Source organism: Polypterus senegalus, chromosome 17 (genome assembly GCF_016835505.1).
Source record: "Polypterus senegalus isolate Bchr_013 chromosome 17, ASM1683550v1, whole genome shotgun sequence".
In the NCBI taxonomy this organism is placed as follows: Eukaryota; Metazoa; Chordata; class Cladistia; order Polypteriformes; family Polypteridae; genus Polypterus; species Polypterus senegalus.
In genome coordinates, this window is record NC_053170.1 from 22,017,158 (window position 1) to 22,044,167 (window position 27,010).

Consider the following 27,010-nt stretch of genomic DNA (forward strand, 5'->3'; position numbering starts at 1 on the left):
CCCACATATAACTGCTTACTTTTTATTAAAATGTATTAACATTACTTTTCTAAATTCTTCATTGACCCCAAAACACAGAAACTGGCAAATAAAAGCTCACTTAATTAGGCTAGGAGTCCAATTAAAAACAGAAGTTAGTTGGAACAAAAACCTGTAGCCCCATGGGGTCCCCAGGACTGAGTTTGGGAACCACTGCTCATAGGTTTCATTAAATGATACTGCAGTAGAAGGATGCTGGTTCACTACCTTTGTGGGTCTTGCTTTGGGTGTTTTCATTTTCTTTCCACTTACTAAAATGAGAATGGCCGGCTGAGTGACTCAGGCAGGGTCGGTTTCCCTGATCTCCCAGTGCTACTACCTGCTACTGCATTAACAGTTTACAGAATTGATGGTGACCTTCCATTAACAACAAGGGGTGACATCTTCTTTAAACTTGTAGACACGGAGTGTATTTTGATCCTCTCGACTGTAAGGCAAACTTTTGGTCTCGCACTCACGGTAACACACACTGGGTCTGACAGATGGGGATTTAGTGAGAGATCTCGCTTTGAACGACTTTCCAAAAATGGGTGTATTTTTTAACATAACAGTTTAGTTACATCTAGTTACATACACATGTAATAAAATAAGCTTAGGGGATCGCTAAAGAAAGATTAAGATAAGAAACTTTAAAAGGACTTTGGACAGCTGGAGCCAATACAACCCACCAATCAATTGCTTGGTTCCGTTCAGTTTCCGTTCAGGGGTCCTCCGCCTCCGTAAACTGCCTGCCGCTGCACTGAACACCGGGCACAGAAACGTTCTATTACTATAAGAATTTTGAAAAATACTTAAAAGATTAACACTCTAACAAATGAATGCCAATGAATAAATGGCACTAATGCAGGGTTGCCAGGTCCTTAAAAATTATAGAACAGATTATTAAAAATAGAGAACCTGCCTAAAAATAACCCGATATCGGAGGTAGACAAAATAACAGACCGGAAAGCAGTAAGCGTCGAGAGCGCGAGGATTAGCCAGTGGTTTGTCTCTCACTGGCATATTTATGAGTGACAGAATGGGAATGTACCATTTGGGAACGATGGCTGAGATTTTCCCCGAAAAAGTACCTATGCCAGGACGAATAACAGAAGAAAAGGTCCTGGATGGATGAAAAATATTGTAATAATGCGTAGGAGGGGGGTTGAAATTTTGCCCAAAATACCGCATTGTAGCCCCAAAAACCACAACCCACCAAAGCCTTTTTACTGTGAACTCCGATAAAAAAAATAATAATAATAATAACCCAGCTGGGCGGGAAAGCCGCGAACCTGGCAACGCTGGATCCGAAAGTGCTGCCGGGATGCGATTTTTCCCGCGGAGCGCTCCACGCCGTCCGTCCTACGGAGTAGGAACTGAAGTGAGCGGGCTGCTCAGAAGTGCCGGAGAATAAACGCAGTGACACAGCGGTAGTCTACCGGCAGTGCCGTGAGCTGTCGTTTTGAAGAACTGGTTTTCAGTTCTCGCTTTAACTTGGCATTATACAAAATTATATAACTTCTAAAAGAAAATTATTTATTTAAGACGCACTGGAAGACAAGTCGATGTTTATTTTTCCCTCGTGCCTTGCCACATGTTGAAATTTGCTGCTTCCTTTTAATGACCACACGTACTGGCAAGCTTTTGTGAGATATTCCCCCGAAAATGTTGTCAGCAGTAGCCGAACTTTCTGTTGAAAGTAAGATATTTTACTCGGTGCTAGTATTTTCTTGGACTGTTTATCTATGGGAGGCCTACCTCGCGTACAGACAGGTAAGGTGAATTAAAATTAAATTAAAATTCGTCAAAGCACCACTTGAACTTCCTTTAGCTGCTGCTGCGCTGATGTAGGCATTTTTTAGCGTTTGGTTTTAGTCGTTAAGCCTTAGAAAATGATTAAGAGAAACTTTTGAAGCACTGTCGAAGTGAAGGAATGATACGTTTGATGATTTAATACAGCAGAATGTCACAGGAAGGGCGTTAGGGTGTATTATAATTTTTTTTTTATTTTCGGTAAGTTTTCAATAAAATTTGAAAGCAACAGCCAAACCAATTTTGATTTTGAAGTAGCGTGATTCGTTACGGGCTGTTGAGGCCCGATCTTAAAACACCGCTGGCGTTGGGTGGAAGGCATGTGAATTCATGCCAGTGCACACTCACTCACCTCCTGCGAGTTTAGAAATATAATTTATCTTCCTAATGCAGGGAATTGTGAAGTGTTAGTAAACCTGAGAAAATCCACGTGAGTACCGAGTTAACGTGCAGTGCGTGGGACCGAAGCCTTTGAAATTGTGAGGTAGTGGCAGGGAAACAATATTTTACCTGAAATTCCAATTGACCCCTGGTTCACTTTGTCGATGTAATCGGAAGGCTCTCGCCAAAGTTCTCAAGTCCAAAGTTACCTGGGGCAACTGACGATTCCGGCAAGTACAGTATGTAAGAGATGTATTTAACAAAGATCTCGCTGGAGTACTCCATGTAAGACGTCATTCTTGCACATTAATCACAGATAAGCTAACAATTCCTTGTTCCGGCAATTGTTTTATCGATATGATTGTTCAAGAGCATCCTTGGTACGTAAGTCATAGCTTGCAAATTACAAGCAAAACTATTTACTTGAAAAGCTAAGAGAGAATAGTTTGAAATAAACTTAAATAAGGGAATATATTCTTGTTGCTGAAGCTCAAGGTAAGAGGTGTCTGCACACTTTAAAGCAGACAGACAAAATCCAGTATAATGCGACATCTTTTTATGGACAGGTTGAACAGAGCTGCATCTCTTGGGGCAAAGCTTGCTTATTTAAGACCTTCAGAGTGCGAGTGTCCACGATGCTAAAGGATTTTTAAAAGATTTTCTCCAACAATAGCAGTGCTGATCTCCGTGCCCTTCATCAGTTCACAGACAGGCTTAGCCTAATTCAGGGTTACAGGGGGCAGCTAAAGAGAGAGTTGTACAGGGCAGCTCTTCTCAACACAGACAGCTACATATAGTATTGACCCTGTGGGAAAATCCACATGCTATGGGAACCAAACAGTTTCCTTTATACATACTGTATTTAGATATTATTATGGTAAATATGTAGTGTCTGGTACAGTAATGCTACCTAAGTAGTATTCTGCATTCAAATTGTAGCACTGCCACGGTTAGTCTGGATAGAGAGTCCATGTTCTTGCAAAACCTTATAAAAGTCTAAAATTAACCTATCCTCTTATGGACTGATGCTTTATCTTTCCCTTGCATTCGGTTTTGTTGGAACTGGCCGTGGCTCACTTCAAATCACAGTAAGTGCTCAGGCAATGAATGAATGAATTTGGTTATTATGAAAATGAATGGAGTCATTAGACAAATACATACACACCAAAGAAGCAGCCAGCCCACACTTAATTGCTGGGAAGTCTGTTTAGTTTTTACCAATGTACTTGGGTGTGAATTACTTGTGCAGTTTTTTAAAATAAATTTTTAAAATAGCTCATTTGAAGATGTACTTTGAAGTAACACTGAATAGAAACACCCTGTATTAGCCATGCATGAATCTATCCTGTTCAAGTTCATCACCATACTGTGATATTCTCAAATCTTCTAAATCCAATTCAGGGTCATGAGAGGCTGGAGCTTATCAGGACAGCTTCAGTCCCTTACATGGCCTGCCCAAGTATACAGCAGGCAGTGTGGTGGTGTAGTGGTTAAGGCTTTAAACTTCAAATCCTGAACTTGTGGGTTCAAATACCACTACTGCCTTTGTATGACCACGAGCAAGTCACTTGCTCCAATTGGAAAACCAAAAGAAATGTAACCAATTGTATCATAAATGTTGTAAGTCGCCTTGGATAAGGACATCAAACAAATAAGTAAATGGAAACACTAAAAACTGGAGTCAGTTTTGAGTTACTAAGGAGTCTAAACTGCACGTCCAGTGCGCACGCAGGAAAAGAGTGCAAATTCCACATGGTGAATATAGCATGGGGGATCAAACTCATGATGCTGGTTGTGTGAAGAAGCAGTTTTTCCTGTGCAGCCTTTCAGATTCCAAACATCATAAGAAAAGAAATGTGACAAACGAGGGGAGACCATTCAGGTCAGCAAGCTTGTTTGTTTAGCTGATAGCTGACCTGCCTCACTACCCCATCCAGATTTTTCTTGAAGGTTGTCAAGGTTTCTGTTTCATCTCTTCCAGATTCCTACAACTCCTTCAATAAAGAAGTGCTTCCAGGGTTCAGTCCTAATTCACTTTCCCTTAATTTCCACTGGTGTCCTCGAGTACGCGATTCTTTTTAAGTTGGGAGAATTCCACTGGATCTGCTTTATCATGGCCTTTGAAAATTTTGAAAACCTGGATTAGGTCCCCATGCAGCCTCCTCTGCTTGACACCAAGTGGGAATAACTCTCTGACACTATCTCAGTAGGAAATGTCCTTCAAGGAATATTCCACCCATAAATCATATATATTTTAATATGTTACAACGACCAATAAATATTTTTTTTCTCCTATGTTTAATGCAGAATTGAAGAAAAAAAGTTTTACATATTCAAAGCCAATAGTGACTGATGCTGTACAATGGCAAATGAAAAATGTCTATGGAAGGAAAAAAAAATGTGTTGCATAATCCACATGTCAGTTATTCAGTCATGTGCAGAGAACTTGCAAAATGCATGCTCTTTTTTCAGAAATATTGTTAAATTGTTGCTTCCCTAATAATCAGCAGATATCATAAAAACAAAACTAAAGCCTCATGGGAGGCTTGAAAAGCAGCCCCTGCCTCATTAATCAAGAGTCCTGTCTTCAGTATAAAAATGTCAGCCTCATGAGGCTTTCACTTCATGTTTTTGATGTACGCTGATTGTTCCAGAAGTAACTATTAGTCACTTGGCCTTAAACGTTACATTTCTTTCTGTACAATGTACACCAAAGGTTGTCAGACACTAAAACGGTCAAAGGGATTGTCTGCATAACTTTAAAAAAATATGACAGGCATACGGTCGAAATTATCATTCTTTACACTGCTTCAGAAATATAGAGTGGTTCAGGTAACTGACAATATCGACAAAATTCTTTTCTTGCTATTTCCATAGAGAAAAATCTATCAATCCACCGTTCAAGTACCAACAGAGCTGGGCAAGATAATGGATGCTGAGACTTTTGAGAAGTCGCGACTTTACCAGCTGGACAAAAGTTCCTTTGGTTTTTGGTCGGGTCTGTATTCAGAGGTGGAAGGAACAGTGAGTAGTGCCCTTTTTTTAACTTGCAATAAAGAAGCTTTTGTTAACCATCTTGTCATATATTTTTCATTCATTTTATTTTTGGCAAGTGTAATGTACAATTCATGCATCTTAGTAATTTATTTGTTTAGGATTCATATTTGGTTTGTTTTGGCACTGTTAGCTTCAGCCAATTTTGTGTTCCATCTTACATTTTATGAAAACAACACTAATAATCTTCAGAAAGACAGACTGGAATAGTGAGTAGTTTTTTTTTTTTATAAATGTAAGTAGCAACAGCTACAACAAAACTAACAATAAAGAAATGGCACTTTACATTCCTTTTTAATGAAACAGCACACTGGCACAACTGAACCTTATTTTGCAGTTCCATTCATCAGGTAGGAGCCCAGATCCTCCATGATGCTGTATGCGAGTGCCCTTCACAATTGTAAGAGCTGTTACTAGTTTGCATCCTTCAGAGATGAAGGTTAACTTCACTTTTAGGGTCTAGGATATTTGTTACAGCCTGAGCTGATGTGTTCTCAGCCAGAAAGAACTTTTTGTAGAGGTGAATATGTTCAGCGCGGTACCCTACTGATTTGAACCAGCTATTCCACCTGGTGGTCCCTGCCTCAGGGGTTCCTGGCAGGCTTCTTGAAGAAGGCAGACTTTACCCAAATCACTAGTGATGCAGCCTCACTCAAGTGTTTATTGTGCTGCCAGGTCTGTCCTACCAAACTGATGACCTGACACAGTACACTGTTAGGCAGAACCCCTTTTGAAAACTCGTGGTATGCTTGCTTTCAGACAGTATGATGCATTGTCTGTAACCACTGCTAAAATGTCATTAAGATTCAGCTGGTTGTTTTGAAGGGACTGCATGTGGTGCCTGTGAAAAGGTGGAAAAGTTGCAGCTCTCCATAAAGATAACATCTGCCAAATAAGTACTGGTCTTCAATACCTGTAATTGTAATTATGTAAATTATTTCTAATGATTCTTAAACCTTAAATGTTTACAGATTGAAAATGTGCATCATTACATCTGTAGCTTCATCTACTGCTTATCTTAAAATAATTACAAAGCAAAAGCGAACTAATCTGCAAAATGCTAAATCCGGGAATTAAACGGGGAAAAAAAAGAGAGACCCGCTTTTAATGGCTCCATTGCATCTGGCCTAGGTTTGAAGGTGCTGAGTTTATAACGGAAGAGTCAGAGGTGGAACTTGCGTGCCTCATCACCGTGAGACAAAACATTTATTAAATCCAGAAACGTTGTTGTTAATTTTTAAAACATTACTATGGTATGCTGGCAAAACTTGCAAAAAAGTCGTTGTCCAGATTCCTATAAGTCGCAGGGATATTGTGCCCTTTGCTGTTAAGGTTGTGTTTTTTTTGACATAGGGTATCTGATACTGCTCACTTCGGCATTTCTGTCTCATGCTGCTAGTTAATTCACGTGCCATTAACGAGAAAACGTACAGGAAACACACACACTTGCAGATAGAAGCATGACTGGGTTTCTACAAGAATTGCATTCGCTTGAAAAACAACAAACTGGAAAACAGTATCTGAACGATAGAACTACAGATTATTCTATCCGTTTTTAAATCTTAAATCCATTTTATGCATTAATTCCGTTATTCCGTCTGTGTTTTCCACATCGTGGAAATCACAGGGCCCTAGTAAAACAGCCATGCTTTTACAATTGAATGTCAGCTTTTCCTTCATATAACAGTTTTTTTCACATACATGCAAATGCTGTTTGAATACACCTACCGTTCTCTTTTGAAATCTGAACTGGCATGACTCAGCTTTTGTAAATTATCAGTTGTGGCCAATCAGGGGACATTAAGCTAAATTAATGGTATTACATCATGCATGGGAAGAGCAGCATACTGTATGTGAATGGTTTGTTTAACAAGTTAATTATAATTGTTTGGCCTTTTTAGTTTTGTAATCTGAATGTGAATCTCTACCTCCTTACTGAAATGTTAGGCTTGTTTGTTTACTAATCTACACATTTTCATTATACAATTAATCATTCTAAGGCAATAATTCATTCAAGATTAGCTCATGATATGCTCAAGATCAGTTGTGTTCAGTCCTGGTCCTGGTTGGTCAGTTTTATTTAGATTTCTGTTACAAATTAAAATTCTGTTATTTCACTTCCTATACTTTTTATTGTAGGCCATTTTATTCACTTTTTATAAAAAAGAAGTGAGTACTGCTAGTCCAGATAATTGTGGTTATTGCTGCTGTGTCCATAGTAAACATGAAAAGATTTTATTTTAGTTAATTCAAATCAGCTATTTGTTTCATGTCACTTTTAACTCCATTGTGCTGAATTATTCAAATAAGAACCTGAGATGCACACTAGTGTTTCAACATATACAATACTTTCTGTAATTTCAATTTTTATTTGACTGTATTATATTTATTTTGTATTGTGATTTTTACAGCTTATTCTAGTCCTTGGAGGTATTCCTTTTCTGTGGAAAATCTCAGGCATTTTGATAGGTAATGCAAACTTTGGACCGGAATATGAGGTAAGTACACCAAACTATGAAGAAGCTGTAGGGATAGTGGAGGGGCTGACGCCAAAGATACTGTATATGAGTATATGGAAATTTAAATAGAGAATACCAAATACAGAAATGCAAAAATATTTAAAATCTAAGACAAACCATGTAATGGAAATATATTTTAATCAATGTCTGAAACAAATGTGTTGCTTTTAAATGTTAATTTGTTTACAAAACCTTTGTTTAAATGTAATTTTTGCCTTGCCCCCCCCCCTCCCCATTTATTGTACACTAAAAGATAACATTTTATTTATTTCATAGGAGTCTATTGGACATTTAAAATAGTCAATATTTTATCCATTTTCCTTTATGATGTTTTACAAGAGAAGCCAGTTTTTATATTTTTGCAAATCTGTTGGTTTTAGACTTTGATAAGTCTTTACTGATTATTATCTTTAGCATATCATATGCAATACTTTTTAAATTTGTAAAATTAATGTAATATTACAAAAAAATATTAGCTCATTAGTGTGTATGTCTGCATTTTTTTCTGTACTTGACCATGGTCATTCATTGATCTGTCCTTCTCGTCAAACACTGCATATTGTTTCTTGATACTTGACATTGTTTTCTTTCCAGATTACACAATCTCTAGTGTTTTTGCTGCTTGCCACGCTCTTCAGTGCCTTGACTGGTTTGCCATGGAGCATTTACAGTACATTTGTTATTGAGGAGAAGCATGGTTTCAACCAGCAGGTAAAATGAATTGAATAATACATGGTGTTCCAAACAAAATGATAACATACCACCACCATAGGCAGTCTTAAATCACTTTTATATCTGTTTCATACAGTGTTTTCTGGAGAAAATATTAATTATACTGAGTGAAATTATGCATTTCAGCAGAGGCTTTCTTTATTATTTTACCTTTTTAATTCTACTGCATACTTTTTAAAAACATTTGTAGAAGTAGCATATACAGGTAGTCCCATAAGTATTTGGACTGCGACACAATGGATCAAATCACATAATGGTTGCTTTATTTTTAAATCCATTGAAGTGTAGACTTTCAACTTTAATTGAAGGTGTTTATGAAAAATATTGTATGGGCCATTTAAGAATGACAGTCATTTTTCTGCATAGTCCTACCCCACTTTCCAGGGGTTCAAAAGTATTGGGACATTTGACTGACAAGCTGTTCCAGAGCTAGGTGTGAGTATGTCCCTCATTATTTCATTAACTATTAAGCAGGTAAAGGTCTGGTATTGATTCCAAGTGTGGAACATGCATTTGGAAGCTAGGTCCAAAGAGCTGTCCGTGCAAGTGAAAACAGTCTATCAGTAGACTGAGAAAACAAAATAAACCCTTTAGAGAGACAGCAGAAACACCAGTAGAGTGGTCAAATCAACCATTTCGCACATTCTTAAAAAGGAGGAAGACACTGGTGAACTCGGCAGCAACAAAACATCTGGGAAACCAGAGAAGACAAGTGTTCTGGGTGATTGCAGAATTCTGTCCTTGGTGGAAAAAGAATCCCTTCACAACATTTAGCCAAACCAAGAACACACTCTACAATCAAGAGAAGACTTCATGAAAGTAAAGACAGAGGGTTTACCACATTGATGCAAAACACTGGTAAAGCTCAGGTATAGGAAGGACACATTAGACTTTGTCAGAAAACATTATTTAAAACCCTGTCCAATTCTGGGGCAGTTTCTTCAGACAAAGGAAACTAAGATCAGTATATACAAGAATGATGGAAAAGAAGAGCATGGAGAAGAGAAAAAAAATGTCTCTTGATCCGACGAATACCACATCATCTGTGAAATGTGGTGGAGGCAGTGTTATGGCATGATCATGCATGGCTACGAATGGAAGTCAGTCACTGGTGTTTATTATAGATATGACTGCTGGCAGAAGTAGCAGGATGAATAGAACTATACTGCCTGCTGCAAAACTTATAGGACGACACTTCACAGTTCAGATGGGCAATGAGTCAGTTTCACTTGCTGAAGACAAAACTGATGGCAGAATGTCCAATTAACAAGCAGCAACTGAAAAACCGCTGCAGTAAAGGCCTGGCAAAGTGTCACTTGGGTGCAAAACCAGCACTTGGAGATGGCTTTGGGTTCCAAACTTCAGGCAGTCATTGACTGTAAATGGTTTTCAACCAAATATTGAAAATGATCATTACATTTATAATTGTATTAGTTTGTTCAAATACTTTTGAGCCCTTGAAAATAGGGGGGCAACGTATTAAAATGTTTCTTTTCTAAACTGCTCATACAATATTTTTGTTAAACCCCTTGAAATAAAAATGAAAGTCTATACTTCATTCACATCTTTATTGCTTTGTTTCAAATCTATTGTAGTGGTGTACAGAGCCAAAATTATGACAATTGTGTCCAAATACTTATGGACCTGACAGCAGCTCATTTTACTTTGTGTGACTTTTCTTATCACCTTTCTAGCAACTGTTTTCTCACTCATATTTTTGCAATGGCAAAATACATTTGTTAAGTAGATCCCAGTAACTATTCACTTATAACACTAAACAGAACAGGTGAGAGATGCTTCATCACCACAGGTTCAAAAAAAGGAATTGACATATATGATAGTATTCTGCCTTTGCTCAAAATGTGCTGCTGGTTAATTCATAATGCCAGGCAGATGCATTTCATTTTGAACTCGGGAATCTGCAGAAGGTTTTCATCACAATCTGAACTAATCAAAGCCAATTTGTTTCACAGTTAGGGCTGAATATCTTGGGCCACTGACAAAACTAAAAGACACTATGTATTCTGTGGATTAGAGGTGTTGATTCCATCTACTTGTACCTTTGCATTTTCTTGGGCCCACGAAAACACAACTTGAACTGAACAACATCATTTATTTGTATTGCACGTTTTCATAGAAATGATGCAGGTCAAAGTGCTTTACAAGATAAAGAAAAAAATATAAAAATTTTGCAATGCTAATTAACAAAGAATAAAGTAAGGTCCTATGGCCAGGGAGAACAGAAAAAACAAACAAAAAAAAACTCCAGATAGCTGGAGAAAAAAAAAACCAAAATCTACAGGGGTTCCAAGGCCACTAGACTGCACAGCACCCACTGAGCATTCTACCCAACGTAACTGATCTCAATCAGTCCTCATGGCTTTCAGGCTTCACATGGAAGAATTAGCTGATGATGGTCATGTGGATATCTGGCCTTCAATCCACCAATGTAGGGACAGCACGGTGCTTTGATTGAGTGGTGGTGACGATCTCGGAAAGAGAACAGCAGAGAAAGGAGGGGTTAGTACTGATTTTGGAAACATAAAAAATGATAATTAAATGCATATACAGAATATCTCTTGTTACACTAAAATGAAGCTATTAGAAAGCCATGTTAAAGTAATGGGTTTTAGCTGGTTTTTTTTTTTTTATTATATAAAGTGCTCCACTATATTAGCCTGGCGAATTCCTATTGGCAGGCTATTCCAGATTTTAGGTGCATAACAGCAGAAGGCCACCTCACCACTTCTTTTAAGTTTAGCTCTTAGAATTTTAAGCAGACACTAATTTGAAGATATAAGGTTACGATTTGGAGTGCAAGGTGAAAGCATTCCGTAATATAGGATAGAACAGGATTATTGAAGGCTTTGTAAACCATAAGCAGTATTTTAAAGTCAATTCTAAATGACACGGGTAACCAATGTAGTGACATCAGAACTGGAGAGATGTGCTCGGATTTTCCTAGTTAAGATTGTGGCAGCAGCATTCTGCACTCGTTGCAGTTGATTGATGTCTTTTTTGGGTAGTCCCGAGAGGAGTGCGTTGCAGTAATCTAGTTGACTTTATAAAAAAAAAAAACTGATTTTCCAGCATCTTGCAATGTTATAAGGGGTCTAATTTTTGCTATATTTCTTAAGTGAAAAATGCTGTCCTAGCAATCTGATTAATATGTTATTTAAATTTTAGGCCAGAGTCAATAATTACCCCTAAATTCTTCACCTCTGTATTAACTTTCAAGCCTAATGAATCAAGTTTATTTCTAATACCTTCATTATATCCATTTTTTCCAATCACTAAGATTTCTGTTTTCTCCTTTTTTAGTTTGAGGAAATTACTTCTCATCCATTCAGAAACACAAGTAAGACATTGTGTCAGTGAACCAAGAGAGTTGGGGTCATCAGGCGCTATTGATAAATACAGTTGATAATTGATAACTGAAAGTATGTGGGGTTGGCCATACAACAAATAGATGATTATTCAAATTTGATGATAAATAATCTTAAATACCTCAAAACTCTGAACTGTATTAAGTGGCTTAGAGAATGTTATAATCTTGAATAACATATTTTTGCAGCTTTATGTAATGAGCCCATGACTGACTGGGAAACGTTTTTTTGTTAAGCTCTACCTTGAAGATGTTTCTGACAGAATTGACTTTTATAATTTTGTCATAATTAAAGTGACAAAGGGGGTAAAAAATATTAACATAGGTGTATGTAAGATAGTGCTCTTGAAACTTTGATTTTAAACTTTGATATCAAGTGAATAAAAACTAGAGGTATCAACTAATTTATGCAACTTAAAGACCATGCAAAGGAAGGACTCGTATTATTAGGCAAGTCAGTATTCTGACGTTATCTTTATTTTTTTGCACATTTTCCAGCTGTAAGCCATATAAACCTGAATGCTTATTGGATATCATCATTTACAGGTGATATGTAATCATTTAATGTGAGAACATGTGGCTTAAAGTGATTAACACTTTATATTATGGTGTGCATAATTATTAGGCAACTTCAATACTTAAGGTGAAATGGACTAAAAAAGTGATTTAACAGATGCTGAAAAAATAACATATTGTAAAATGCCTTTAAGACCAATGCAACATTCTGGAAATTGCTAAACAAATGAAGCATGGCTACCGGCCAATTAAATATTTTGCTGTGAATAATCAGCAGGATTATAAAAAAAATGTGGAGAAGAGAATGTGTAAAATAACTGTGAAAGACTTCAGAAGAATTAAACATGAAGCTACCAGGAACCCATTTGCGTCTAGTGCCACTGTATCCCAGACCTGCAACTTACCTGGAGTGTCTAAAAGTATCGAGTGTCATGTGATCAGAGACACAACGAAAGTAAAGAAGGCTGAAACACAACCACCACTAAATAAGATTCAAAAGTTGAAGTGTCAAGCCTGGGCCGATAAATACCTGAAGACTGATTTTTCAAATGTTCTTTGGACAGAGTAAATGGGAATGACTTTTGATGGACCGTATGGTTGGCCACTTGGCTGGATTACTAATCGACACAGGGCACCAGTTTGTGTCAGGTGCCACTGGCATAGGGGGAGGGTACTGGTATGGGCTGCTATCATTAAGAATGAGCTAATTTCACTCGATCTTCAACCTAATAATGTCAAAATAAACCGTCAAACTTATTGCCTGTTTCTGGAAGGTACTTTCTTTTTGCAGTGGTACAGGCAGAAATCTACAGCGTTAAAGAAGGCCTTGATCTTTATAATACGCAGTTCTCCGTCACATGCATCCTAGTACTCCACTGCTTTGCTAGCCAGCAAAGGACTCAAAAGATTACCAAATAATGACTCGACCCTTTTCCTCACTTACTTTAAATCCTGTTGAGAACTTGTGGGCCCTTCTCAAACATGAGATTTACATTGAGAAAAGATGATTAATCTCTTAGAACAGCATTTGGGAGGTTTTGGCTGCAGCTTCAGCAAAAGATTGCTGTGAACAGATCAATAAGCTGACAGATTGTGTGGATGGGGGGTTCATGGCAGTTATTGAAAAGAAGGGAGACTATATTGGTCACTGAATATTTTTGATAGGCCAGAAATGTTATATGATAACTATGTAATTTTGTGTTGCTTATTTGTTACACAAACTGTAAAACTTGAAAATAAATCAGGGGGGGAATAGGGAATAAATGATTTTTAATTTATTTGCCTAATAATTGAGTACACTTTTCCTTTGTTAAACATTCAGGTTTTATGTGAAGTAATATTTTGGATTAACTGAAAGCATTATGTTTGTTCAACAGTAAAATTAATTTTGAGGAATACCATTTGCCTAATAAGTGTGAACTTGGCATAGTAATCCTATGGAGGCTATGGTGTTACATGAATAGATGTTTGATTAAACATTATGCTCTCTCTTCTTTTTTTTTTTTTTAAAGTGTGAAGTATCATAACTGATACTGTATGGCATTTTAGATCTGCACTCCTAAATTAGATTTTTTTTTTCTTAGACCCTGGGATTCTTTCTGAAGGATGCCATTAAGAAATTTATGGTCACACAGTGCATCCTCCTTCCTGTCACTTCTTTGCTGCTGTATATTATCAAGATTGGTGGAGACTATTTCTTTATTTATGCCTGGCTATTTACTCTTGCTGTGTCTTTGGTAAGTGAATGATGATAGAAATTAAGATTTTTAATATGAAAAATATTCACATTGTTACGGTTAAGTTGGTGTCCCATTGCACAACTTCTAGTTTGGGAGTCCTTGTCAGATTTGATGACTGCATTTGGTTGTTTTGTGGAATGCGAATCTGTTTTAAAATCTTCCAGAGAGTCCCATTCCCGACATTTCCTATCAAGGTGGTTGTTTAGTTTGACGTCCCCTCCAGACTAGAAGTTTGTAATCTTGCTGGCTTAAATGTGCACCGTACTAAACTTTGTTCTCAATATTGTGCTACTAAAACTAATTGTACTTTTATGCAATTTTGTGTATAGACAGATTTTTTTTATTAATTTTGTATGTTTGTCTATTTCTGACAGTGTTATCAGATCTTCATCCAGATCCTTGCAATAATGGGAGCAAGTAATACAATTTGAAAGTATTGTACTTTCGCTTATTACATCTAACATTCATGTGTTTAAAAAGTCTAACTTGATTACATTCCCTTTAGATGTGCAGTCTCTTAAACTCTCACTAAAATTGCTGCGCTATTTCTTGTTGTGCTGTGAGGGTGCGTTTGCATATTCCTCTAAGGCAACACATAACATCTAATGTATTGGTTTTTTTAACATGAGATGTCGTTTCAGGTCTAACATTTCTGTCTGATTTTGGTCTAGACTTTGGATTGGTCATTCTAAAACAGTTAATTATTTTGAATCCATACTGTTGGAGACTTGCTGATATGTTACATTACAATGTATTCTTATTAAGCACACTTTCACTTACGAACCCAGTGCACACTATACTGTATGTGGAAATGTACTGTGGAGGGTGAAACACTCACAAACGCAGTGTTGAACATGAACAGAGGAATATCATGTAATATGTACAATATTATATATATATGTGTGTGTGTGTAGGGTGGTTTGTAAATCCAGATTATAAACATACTATGTCAGCTAAATCTGAAAGGCCATTCCATAGTTACATATGACAATTTCATTCAAATAGAAGACATTTAGAAAAGGCAGGCGAAGTATCATTTCAGAGTTTGAACAAAAAAGAAAACCTAAAAGATAAATTCTAAGCGATTACTGTGATTAATTAAAATTAACAGAAGGGGGCAGTTTGAAAAAAAACTATTTTGTTCCTGCTAAAGTAATGCTGTGCTAAAATAATTAGTTTAAAGCCTTGATTTAAATTCTAAAACCCATGGCGCTTCTGTATTGATTGCTCCAGAATTTTGTGCCCTAAAGCTGGCATTGTCTCCCATACTAGTTTTGCTTATCCTCTGAATGTTAATCTTAAATTTCCAATGTATATAATATAGGCACTAATACATTCTGTAAGGTAAGTGAGGAAACTTAATGTTTAGGGTCTTTTTCTTGCTAAATTGTTTACCTGACAAACAGGCGTAGCAGCATTTTTCTGTGGAATTCTTTTGTTTAAAGCATGTTTCCTTCAATATTGACCAAATAATCCAGGCCCTTGGGTAGTCCCAGGACAATATCGCCATCAAGCTTGACATATGTATTGTTGGACTGTATAACCCATCTATAGGTATAAATGACCACCTGCTTATGTTCAAAAGCAGATAAAAAGAGGATAAGCAGGAAATTCAAATAAAGGATATGTTGTGCATTCAAAACAAATGATTAGAAAAGGGAATGCAATTAGAACGCATCTCTAGTCATCAAATAATAAACAATAATCAAAAATTGAACTAAAAGAAAAAATATAGATTTTAACAAAATAGTCAAAAATACAAACATTTAAGCCAAAGTAAGTAACTAAAACAGAATCAACATGACCTATATATGTTGACCGCTATGTTGCAAAAATGATTATCCAGGGAAAACAAAAATAAAAGCAAAATGGTATAAACAAAGGTAAAGATATTATACAGTATATGCAAGCAAATACATATTTACATTTTAGGTACTTACTTTGGAGTATATGGTTGTATTTTTGACTATTTTGTCTCAGTCTATAAATTTCTTTTAATTTATTATAATTTAAACAACGATTCATTCTGAATAAATATGATTTATGATATAAGTATGATTTCATCTAAATTTGATTTTGTACTATAAATGTGCCTGTTACCATTTGCCCTGTGACTTTTGTTTACATTAGTTACAGTGGTTAAAGACCAAGGAGCTAAACTTAAAAAAAAAAAAAAAAGTTTTGCACTACATTTCTCTGCAAAATGCAACATTTTGAAATTTAAATTCTCATCTTCCCATTAGCTTTTCCTGATGAGAGTCGTGTTGGCAGAGAAATTCAGATCTGGTTTCTGTAATTGATTTATGGTTAATGGTTGTAAAACTGTTTATCCATGAATAGTAATGTTATGGGTACATAGGTGTTAATGCAATGTAAACTGAATAAAAACTTGAACTGAACTGATCATTCTGTGTAATATCATTGTCAAATGTTACATTGCTGAGAAATTAACTTATTTAGACAGTTGTGTTGCCACAATTTACTGTGTACATTCTGTGTTTCATTTGGATTACTTCAGTTAACAATGAAAACTGGTTATCTTTGATGTAAGCCAGGTGTTGCCTTACACAATATTTACAGGGATGCGTAAATTGATTAGAATGAGCTGTTGACTCCTTTGGAAAGAGAACAGGAATGTAGGCATTTCATTTATTATTGACACTTTTTTTTGGTATACTGTATCTTAGAGTGGTATTTGAAGAATTAATATTCTGTAGTAATACTTTCAGTGTGAATGAATGACTTATTTTCTGAGACCTTGATACGTTGGAGACTTTCTACTGCTTTTTTTTTTTTTTTAAAAGAATCACCATTGTAAGTTGTATTGAATTGTGTGCTCTTGGCCTTTGCCTATGTTTATTTATTTTTTTGCTTCTGTCTTTGTCATCTAGGTGCTGGTAACCATTTATGCAGATTTTATTGCTCCACTCTTTGATAAATTTACTCCATTACCAGAGGGTGAACTAAAAGAAGATATTGAATCAATGGCAAAGGATATTAGTTTTCCCCTTACTAAAATATATGTTGTAGAAGGTAAGTTTCATTCATTTTAAATTTGACCGTTTTTTGTCATTTCATAGTACAATACATACTTTTTTAACATATTATTTTTACAAATTTTTACAGGTAGAATCTTGCTTACTGTGCATTTGTTTGCACAAGACAGAAAAAATATGTATTAGATATAGGGTAGATTTGTCTTTTTCCCCTTTTGGTTTTTGTTTTTTGTATTTAAACAATAACATAACTGATCAATTTCAGCTGAAACCTCAGGATCCTGAGTTTTTCTTTTGCCTTGCCTTATTTGAGATTTCCATTATGCTGCTAGTATAAGCTCATGAATCTCTGTCAAAAGGGTTCACTGATATACATTTGAAAATAAAGGAGGGTGACTTTTTATATTTCTTGCATATGTCCAGTCATGGCTAGAATATTTGAGAATGACACAAATTAATTTTCACAAAGTTTGCCGCCTCAGTTTTTATGATGGCAATTTGCCTAATCTCCAGAATGTTATGAAGAGCGATCAGATGAATTGCAATTAATTACAAAGTCTCTCTTTGCCATGAAAATGAACTTAATCCCAAAAAACCCATTTCCGCTGCTGTTGTGAAGAAGACTTCAGGACACCCGAGAAAGTCCAGCAAGCTCCAGGACTGTCTCCTAAAGTTGGTTCAGCTGTGGAAATGGCAGCAGGAAGGTAGGAGTGCATCCACATGCACAGTGAGGGAGGCAAACACTTTTGAAGGATGGCTTGGTGTCAAGAAGGGTAACAAAGAAGCCAAGAAAAACATCAGGGACAGACTGATATTCTGCAAAAGGTACAGGGATTGGACTGCTGGGGTCAAGTCATCTTCTCTGATGAATCCCTTTTGCAGTTGTTTGGGGCATCCAGAAAAAAGATTGAAAAGGTGAGCGGCACTGCCCTCAGTCCTGTGTCATGCCAACAGTAAAGCATCCTGAAACCATTCATGTGGGGTTTTTACTTCTCAGCCAAGGCAGTGGGCTCACTCAAAATTTTACCTATGAACACAGCCATGAATAAAGAATGGGACCAAAACATCCTCTTTGCATAAACTTTATGTAATTGTCAATAAAAGCCTTTGAAAATTGTGAAATGCTTGTAATTCTAATTCAGTATACCATAGAAACATCAGACAAAAAAGATCTAAAAACACTGAAGCAGCAAACTTTGTAAAAACCAATACTTGTGTCATTCTCAAAACTTTTGGCCACGACTATACAGGTTAGCTATACACTTATTTTGATTTTTGCTTTTTTTTTTAATCTGCTTCTGTCAGGATCAAAACGCTCATCACATAGCAATGCCTATTTTTATGGCTTCTTTAAAAACAAAAGGATAGTTGTCTTTGATACACTGCTTGAGGATTATTCTCCAATCAACAAAACTACAGAGTCGGAATCTGAACCAGACGCTGCTTCTAAGAGTGGTGGGGAAAATGAAAATGGAGACAAATCCAAATCCAAGGTATTTGGTGCCTATAGCATGATTACTTTGTGTTGGATCTAGACAAAGTCTCAAGACTAATTGATTGATTCATAGATGTATTTATATGCAAGCATTGTGCAGTGGTGAAACTGCAATACCTTGTATTTTACTTTAATGTATGAATATGCTGTAATTTGATTTTGATTTGCATTTTAAATAAGCGTAATATAAATGTATTTAATCCCAATCAATATACATGTACAGTGCTTTCCAGATAAGGCATGTATACCTAGAGAATGGCTGACTTGTGTTGACTTTGTCATTTTAGGTGTGTGTTGGCACGTCTCTCGTATTTTTACATACTAACTGATTCCAGCTACTGTCAGTTCTTGTGTTTATTTGACTTTTTGCAAGTTAGCATACTGAAAGTTAAATCTAAATATTTCTAGTGTAATCAAATAGAACTGTTTAAATGTATATACCACTGTTACTCTTTCAGAACAGGAAACAAGGCTGTAACAATACTGAAGTTCTAGCAATTTTGGGGCATGAACTGGGGCACTGGAAATTGGGTCACACAGTGAAGAACATTGTCATTAGTCAGGTAAAAAAAATACAACGTGCTGCTGCTCTTTTTTTTATACTGGAAAATCTACATTTGCAATTATGCAGCATCGTCTTCAAGTTATAATCCTCATTTTTTTAGTGTTTATTTTTTGTTTCATGTTATACTTATATAACTTGGATTCTTATAACTTTTGGTTGATTTATTTTGTTTTCCATACCTTAAGCCGTTGCTTTGAGGCTCATTGTTTTTGAGCATAGACAGTTTTCAGTTGTACATTTATTGACCTTGCTGAACTTGTGCACTGGCTATGGTGAAGCCATTAATAAATGCTTGGCTACAGATGTTAGGAGGTTTTTCTTTTTGTAGAAAACCATTGTATTGTAGTACAAAGTAGTAGTATTGCAGACTAATCAAATTGTGAGTCATTTTTTTTAAACCAAGTGATTAGGGATTAACAAAAAATATTGGACAAAATGGTCTGACTTATCAAAAAAAGTGTGTTCTCATTTTTCTATTTATCTCTGTCATAAAATATATAGTGCCTTGCAAAAGCATGTAATACAATTGAAAGTCTTCACCATACTCTATATTTCAAAAGACACTTAAACATATTCCTCCAGCAAGTATTTTTATGGACAGCCCAAGTGTTCTAATAGTTTACTTTTAAAGTCAGTATTGACAATTTGGCAAAAGTATATTTCTAAAAAATAAAAGCTGGTTAAACAGTACTTGCATCAAGTATTCAAACACCACACATCAGTATTTAATAGGGCCTCGTTTTGCTGCAGTGTAAGCTTTTAAGTCTTTTGGGGTAAGTCTGAACCAGCTTTGTACACTGCACAGAAATAATGTTATCCCATTCTTCCTGGCAGATTTTCTGCAAATCATTCAGTTTGGTTGGTTGGCACCTCTGGACTGCATTTTTTAAAGAGTGCCACAGTTTCTCAGTGGGATTATGGTCAGCACTTTGCCTGGACTATTGTAGGACGTGCTTTCCATTTTTTTTGAGCTGCTCCAGTGTTTTCTTGGCGTGCCTGAGCTCATTGTCTTGCTGGTAAACCTTCTCCCAATCCTCAGTTGTCATAGTCAACAGATTCTCTTCCAGTATTTCCCTGTATTTAATTCAATCAATTTTTCCATCACTGTTAACAAGATTCTCAGTCCATGAAGATCAAAAGCAGCAACCCCCCCTCACCCCCGACAAACAGCACAGTATTATGTTGCCACCATGATACTTCAACGGTGAAGATGGTGTTTTGTGAGGCATGGGCAGTGTTGAATTGGCCCCATACATAGTGCTTTGATTTTAGCTGTCTTGGTTTTATCTGAACCTTTTCCCACATCCTAGCTGTGTCCCTGTCCTGCATTATGGTGAACACCAACCTTACCTTTTGTATGGATATTCCTGAATCGTGAAACTTTAAGCATTTGGAGCTTAAAGGGTTTAAATATTTATGCAAGCAGTGTTTTTCCAGTTTTTATTTTTAGAAATCTACTTTTGATAAATTATTTTGGCTTCAAAAATAAGCCGTTAGAACACTGAAGTTGCCAAAAAACAAAAACCTTTTTGAAGGGAGGAGTATGTGTATCCAGAGAATGGTAATGACTATCAAGGGCATTAAATACTTTTGCAAAGCTCTGTATGCAATCTTTTTTTTATTATGATTCATGTTTTCACCGTTATTGTGCTGTACATTTTCTCTAACTGCATTGACCAATTCAAGTTTCTTTCTATTTTAACTGTTGTTTGTTTCATCTTTTAGATGAATTCCTTTCTGTGCTTCTTTTTGTTTGCTGTTCTTATTGGTCGAAAAGAACTCTTCAGTGCCTTTGGCTTTTATGACAGCCAGCCCACTCTTATTGGCTTGATGATCATCTTCCAGTTTATTTTCTCTCCATATAATGAGGTATGTATTGTTGACACCATGCCTGTAATTGTCATTGTTTGCAATTTGCCGATTACCCGATGAATTCAAATTAAATACATCTCAAATGATCTACTAAAACATTCAGTTGATTTTACAGTCATGGCCAAAATTTTTGAGAATGACACAAGTATTGTTTTTCACAAAGTCTGCTGCTTCAGTGTTTTTAGATCTTTTTGTTAGATGTTTTTATAATAGAGTGAAGTATAAATACAAGCAATTCATAAGTTTCAAAGTCTTTTATTGACAATTACATTACATTTATGCCAAGGGTCCATATTTGCAGTGTTGGCACTTTCTTTTTCAAGACCTCTGCAATTCGCCCTGGCGTGCTGTCAATCACTTCTGGGCCAAATCCTGACTAATGGCCCCCCATTTTTGCATAATCAATGCTTGGAGTTTGTCAGAATTGGTGGGTTTTTGTTTGTCCACCCACCTCTTGAGTATTGACCACAAGTTCTCAATGCGGCGGAGTGGTGGCTCTGAGGCTAAGAATCTGCACTGGCAATTGGAAGGTTGCTGGTACGAATCCCGTAAATGCCAAAAGGGACTCTGCTCTGTTGGGCCCTTGAGCAAGCCCCTTAACCTGCAATTGCTGAGCGCTTTGAGTAGTGAGAAAAGCACTATGTAAATGCAAAGAATAATAAATCTATACTAATAAAAAGCAAAGCCCTCACTCACTCACTCATCACTAATTCTCCAACTTCCCGTGTAGGTAGAAGGCTGAAATTTGGCAGGCTCTTTCCTTACAGCTTACTTACAAAAGTTGGGCAGGTTTCATTTCAAAATTCTACGTGTAATGGTCATAACTGGAACCTATTTTTTCGTCCATATACTATAATAGACTTCTGCTCGATGGCCGTGGGAGGCAGAGTTACGCCTCCCACGTAATTTAGTGCCTGCCCATGTAAGGCCATCCGTCAGCGGCAATCCAATAGAAACACTGCCGCTAAATATTCACGGGTGAAGGACTGTGCTTATGCAGACGAAGATGAGATGGTCAGAGTGGTGTTTGGCACAAACTCAGCGAAACTGCGAGAGAAACTTTTAAGTGCCGGGTCTTAGCTAACATTAAATACAGCCGTGGAAATCGCACTAGATGGCACCAGCACAGCTGGGAACCTTTGATGCATGTACACCGAGCGGCTCACGTGAACTGACACAGTGCACAGACAAAAAGCAACAGTTCCAAAGAGTGCTCAACAAAAACCGAATTACACAATTGAGAAGGCAGCAAAAAAATATGAAGTGTCTGACACATACAAGCATATTCATAAGTGCAGCTACTGAGGAAACAAAGCACACGGTGGAAAAAGTCAATGTTCCGCTAAAGGAAGACAGTGTTAAAAAAAACCCGTGCATGCAGTGTGTCACGTCTCAGATAAAGAGGAAGACGAGCTGTTTATTGATGCAGTAAGAAACGAATCGATGAATGAAACCTGTTATCTTTACAACGATTGACAAACACGGAATGTAACTTGAACACAACACATCCTACAAATATGAACCTTATTGAAAGAAATAATGATAATCAAATCCTTGATGACAGCAACACTCAATAACACTCACAAAACAATTACTGTATATTGACAATCATGTTACGTTATTTGTAAAATGTTCCCTTTTCTTTTTCATAACTTCTTTAACACACTACTTCTCCGCTGCGAAGCGCGGGTATTTTGCTAGTCTATACTAATAAAAGGCAACGCCCTCACTCACTCACTCACTCATCACTAATTCTCCAACTTCCCGTGTAGGTAGAAGGCTGAAATTTGGCAGGCTTATTCCTTACAGCTTACTTACAAAAGTTAAGCAAGTTTCATTTTGAAATTCTACACGTAACGGTCTACAACGTCTGCCATGTTGAACTTTCTTATTTATGGCCCCATCTTCACGAAATTTGGTAGGCGGCTTCCCTGCGCAAACCGAAACCGATTACGTACTTATTTCGATGGTATGACGCCACTGTCGGCTGCCATATCGAACTTTCCAACGTCACTAATTTTCCAACTTCCCGTGTAGTTAGAAGACTGACCCCATCTTCACGAAATTTGGTAGGTGGCTTCCCTGCGCTAACCAAAGCCAATGTACGTACCTATTTCGGTGGTATGACGCCACTGTCGACTGCCATATTGAACTTTCCAACGTCACTAATTCTCCAACTTCCCGTGTAGGTAGAAGGCTGAAATTTGGCAAGCTCATTCCTTACAGCTTACTTACAAAAGTTAAGCAGGTTTCATTTCGAAATTCTACACGTAACGGTTATAACGGTCAACAACGTCCGCCATGTTGAACTTTCTTATTCATGGCCCTATCTTCATGAAATTTGGTAGGCGGCTTCCCCGCGCTAACCAAAACCAATGTACGTACTTATTTCGGTGGTATGATGCCACTGTCGGCTGCCATATTGAACTTTTCAATGGTCTTCGTTACTTATGGGCCCATCTTCAAGAAATTTGGTACGCGGGTTCACAACGCTAACTGAATCCTACTTACGTACATATATACGTCCATAGCTTGCAGCTCGGTCACCGTGTGAGGCGGCATTGGTTCCCCCATCTCAATGCCTCCTACGTTGTTGGCTGCCTGCCTATATAAGGCGGTCCGTCGCTCCAGTCTCTACATTCCCTTCCTTGCTTCGCCACGGGATTCATGTTTCCCTACTGATAACTACAGCCTTTTTATTTAATCCACGGCTTCTCCGCTGTTTTATTGTTCCTTTATTACGATTATAGTTATTGTTTAGGTATTTTAGACTTACTTTACATTGTTCAGGTACCCATTTCCTTTATCATTCCAACCGTACCCCTATCACCCTATCACCTATGCATCTGCATGTGAGTTGATGGCTGCTGCTGAATTGTTCGGTTGTCGCTTTCAAGTGTACCGAAATGGCCAAATATTTTACACCTTTCGACAAATGCCAATGCCTCTTAAACATCTTAGATTGACAGGTGACGATTTCAGTAGTTGGACACTTTGATGTTTATGAATGTTTAAACTCTCAAAAGCTGGATGTGAAGTTATCGATGAAACCGGTTGTATACTTCCAACGCTTGACAGATGCCGAATGTCTCTTCAACACAAGTCCTACAAATACTGTCATAATTGGAACAAACCATGAAACTCAATCCGATTACGACAGCAGCAATCCAAGCTGTGAGATTTGAAACAAGATTACTGTTCACATGGCCAACTGTACGTTGCATGCTCAAGAGTAAGCTCAACGCACAGCTTGGTCATATTACAACCGGAGGGCCGAACTCACAATGTGGTATACAAAGAGATCCTTAACAAATAATTATTGGTATATTTTCCCTCAGTTTAAAAAGGTTTAATTTTCTTCTTAATAAAAATTTTAAGGCAATATTTCGCCGCTGCAAGCGTGGGTATTTTGCTAGTTATTATTAATGGAGAGTTTCCTGGCCGTGGGCCCCAAATTTCAGTGTTTTGTTCCCCCGAGGCACTCAGTTCTCACTTTTGCCTCATGGCCCGGAACTCCATCATGCTGGAAAAGGCATTATTGGTCACCAAACTTTTCTTTGATGGTTGGGAGAGGTTGCTCTCGGAGGATGTTTTGGTCCCATTCTTTATCTTGATTGACAGCCTGCCAGGGTGAATTGCAGAGGTCTTGAAAAAGAAAGAAGGGCCAACACAGCAAATATTGACTCTGCGCATAAACTTAATGCAGTTGTCAATACAAGCCTTTGAAACTTACGAAATGCTTTTAATTCTACTTCCGTCTTCCATAGAAACTTCTGACAAAAAGATCTAAAAACACTGAAGCAGCAAACTTTGTGTCATTCTCGAAACATTTGGCCACGACTGTATGTGTGGTCTTTATCATGTGTACTATTATTTAGTTTTTTTCATTAGAGAAAATATGTGAAGTGCTCACCTTAAATATTGTTGATGTTTACAGGCTCTTATGGTTCAATTTAGCAGTATAGGTTGTGACATGAGAATTGCAGTTCTGCAGGGCACATTTTGTGGAGTAGTAGGTAAGGGTTTGGAACTTCAAATCCTGCTACTGGGTGACGGTGAGGAAGTAATTTCATTTGCATGTGCTCCAAAGCGAGGGGAACAAATGCTGTATAAGTTGCCTTGGATGAAGGTGTCCTCCAAATAATAACAACAACACTTGCTCAGCTCTTTACTGGACTAGTAAATAACACTTTTTTTTTTTTTTTTGTCCCTTATTTAATTAGTCCCAAAGTAATTTTCTGTTCTTGTTGCTTTTTGTCATTTTCAGCTGCTGTCGTTTGGCCTGACTGTGCTAAGCAGAAGGTTTGAGTTCCAAGCTGATGCCTTTGCTCGCAGCTTAGGGAAGGCGTCCGAGTTGTATTCTGCCCTTATAAAGCTAAACAAAGACAACTTGGGTTTCCCAGTAGCAGACTGGCTCTTCTCCATGTGGCATTACTCCCACCCTCCTCTGCTGGAGCGACTGCGAGCTCTTAAAGGACTTAAAGAAGATTGATATTACAAGACAGCGTAACTGAAAAGGAGGGACCCCCATCTCCTCCTCTGGAGATACGCATTCCATTATCTTGCTGATTTTTATCAGTGTAAATACAGTAAACGGTAAAAAAAAAAGCAATTCAGCAGTATGTTCACACATGTGATAATTGACATTTAAAAAATGGGTAACACAGCAGAAACATATCATCTAATGCATTCAGCATGAATTTAATTATAGCTCCTTACTTAAACTTGTATTAGGTCCCCGCGTATTGGACTTTAAATAAAGTGGCTGTCATTTGATTAATTTGACGCAGAGAAAATGCTGTTTAATCTGTAAGGTGAATTGATCTCGACTATTATTGGTGTACCTTGTGTTTTTAATGATTGATTATTAATTTGTCCCAAAATGCAGCCTACATCTTTTTTTATACATTTTTAATAGACTGTTTCTTAAAGTTGCTTAATGTTCTCTGTTTTATTTAATTTGAGGAAAAAAAATTAAAACAGGAACAAAATTAACTGAAATAAGATTATTTTTGTGCCTGTTTTGGCTGCTTGTTTTGTGTTGTGAATTTATTTTGACTAAATGTGAAGAGGGTGTGATAAAATACGTGTACAGTATATACAGAAGAGGCCTTTTCACCATGGCATGTATGTTTTTTGGTTTTTTTTGAAGTTGATGTATTTTTTGACACTGTGTCAATTAAAGTGAGTGTATTGACAGAGATGGGTTTGTTTTTCCCCCACAGTTACAATTTTTCACAACCAAGGTTTCTGTAGCTCAAGACATTTTTTGTGCACATATACACTCATTTGTAGTTAAGTCTTTTTTTTTTTTTTTTGCATTTTAATTGCTCAGACAGCCTGAGTATTTCTAGATTTTACTGTTGGTATTCTTTGCAAGAAGCCAGAGCCAGGACTAGAGACAAAGAATGGAAGTCAGGGGTCTACACAGACATGGCATATACTGTGGATTCAGAAAGTATTTGGACCCCCTTCACTTGCTGCACACTTTCATCTCTAGAATGATCTGGTAGAAATTGTATACAGTACTTGATTTGCTTTCAGAGTTTAAACTTGGTCTATCCTTTTGGTATTGGATGGTACAAACCTTATGCTACAGACACTGCATCAGTATTTAGAGTAAATCTCCTGATTAAATACAGATTGGTTTATTGTACTAAAACAAGTTAGCAAAAGCGTCATCACCACTGAACCATCTGGGGCATCACAGACGCTGCTTTGGTCAACCCTGGGACTTTTGAATTTATGGACTTCTCCAGCCTGCCTCCATTCGAACCTGTGCACACTTCAACAGCAGAAGGACCTCGGGTAACAAAGAGTGACAAGAGAATGAGAGTGCTCGAGCACTCCAACCCATTCTGCAGTACTTACTCTTGTCATTCAGTGGGGGTCTCCCAGCAGAGCCTGTTCTGACTGTACAATTAAA

At 37.2% G+C, this 27,010-nt stretch overlaps 1 protein-coding gene across 1 annotated transcript; it reads left to right on the top strand.

The window, feature by feature from the left end:
- The first annotated feature begins 1,403 nt into the window (after positions 1 to 1,403).
- On the top strand, positions 1,404 to 26,283 carry zmpste24 (zinc metallopeptidase, STE24 homolog). Its single transcript, XM_039739521.1, has 10 exons — positions 1,404 to 1,791; positions 5,089 to 5,235; positions 7,677 to 7,763; positions 8,379 to 8,495; positions 14,001 to 14,153; positions 17,048 to 17,189; positions 18,458 to 18,645; positions 19,106 to 19,210; positions 20,938 to 21,081; positions 25,352 to 26,283. The coding sequence occupies exons 1-10, from the start codon at positions 1,684 to 1,686 to the stop codon at positions 25,574 to 25,576; spliced, it is 1,416 nt and encodes a 471-aa protein (XP_039595455.1). The 5' UTR covers positions 1,404 to 1,683; the 3' UTR covers positions 25,577 to 26,283.
- The last annotated feature ends 727 nt before the right edge of the window (positions 26,284 to 27,010 follow it).

What these genes read in the sequence shown, in the direction of transcription:
- zmpste24 (XM_039739521.1), top strand. Translation starts at nt 1,684, where the DNA reads ATGTTGTCAGCAGTAGCCGAACTTTCTGTTGAAAGTAAGATATTTTAC. An exon ending in AGCATGGTTTCAACCAGCAG is followed by an intron (nt 8,496 to 14,000) that starts GTAAAATGAATT and finishes TTTTTTTCTTAG; the next exon opens with ACCCTGGGATTCTTTCTGAA. An exon ending in TAAAATATATGTTGTAGAAG is followed by an intron (nt 17,190 to 18,457) that starts GTAAGTTTCATT and finishes TGCTTCTGTCAG; the next exon opens with GATCAAAACGCTCATCACAT.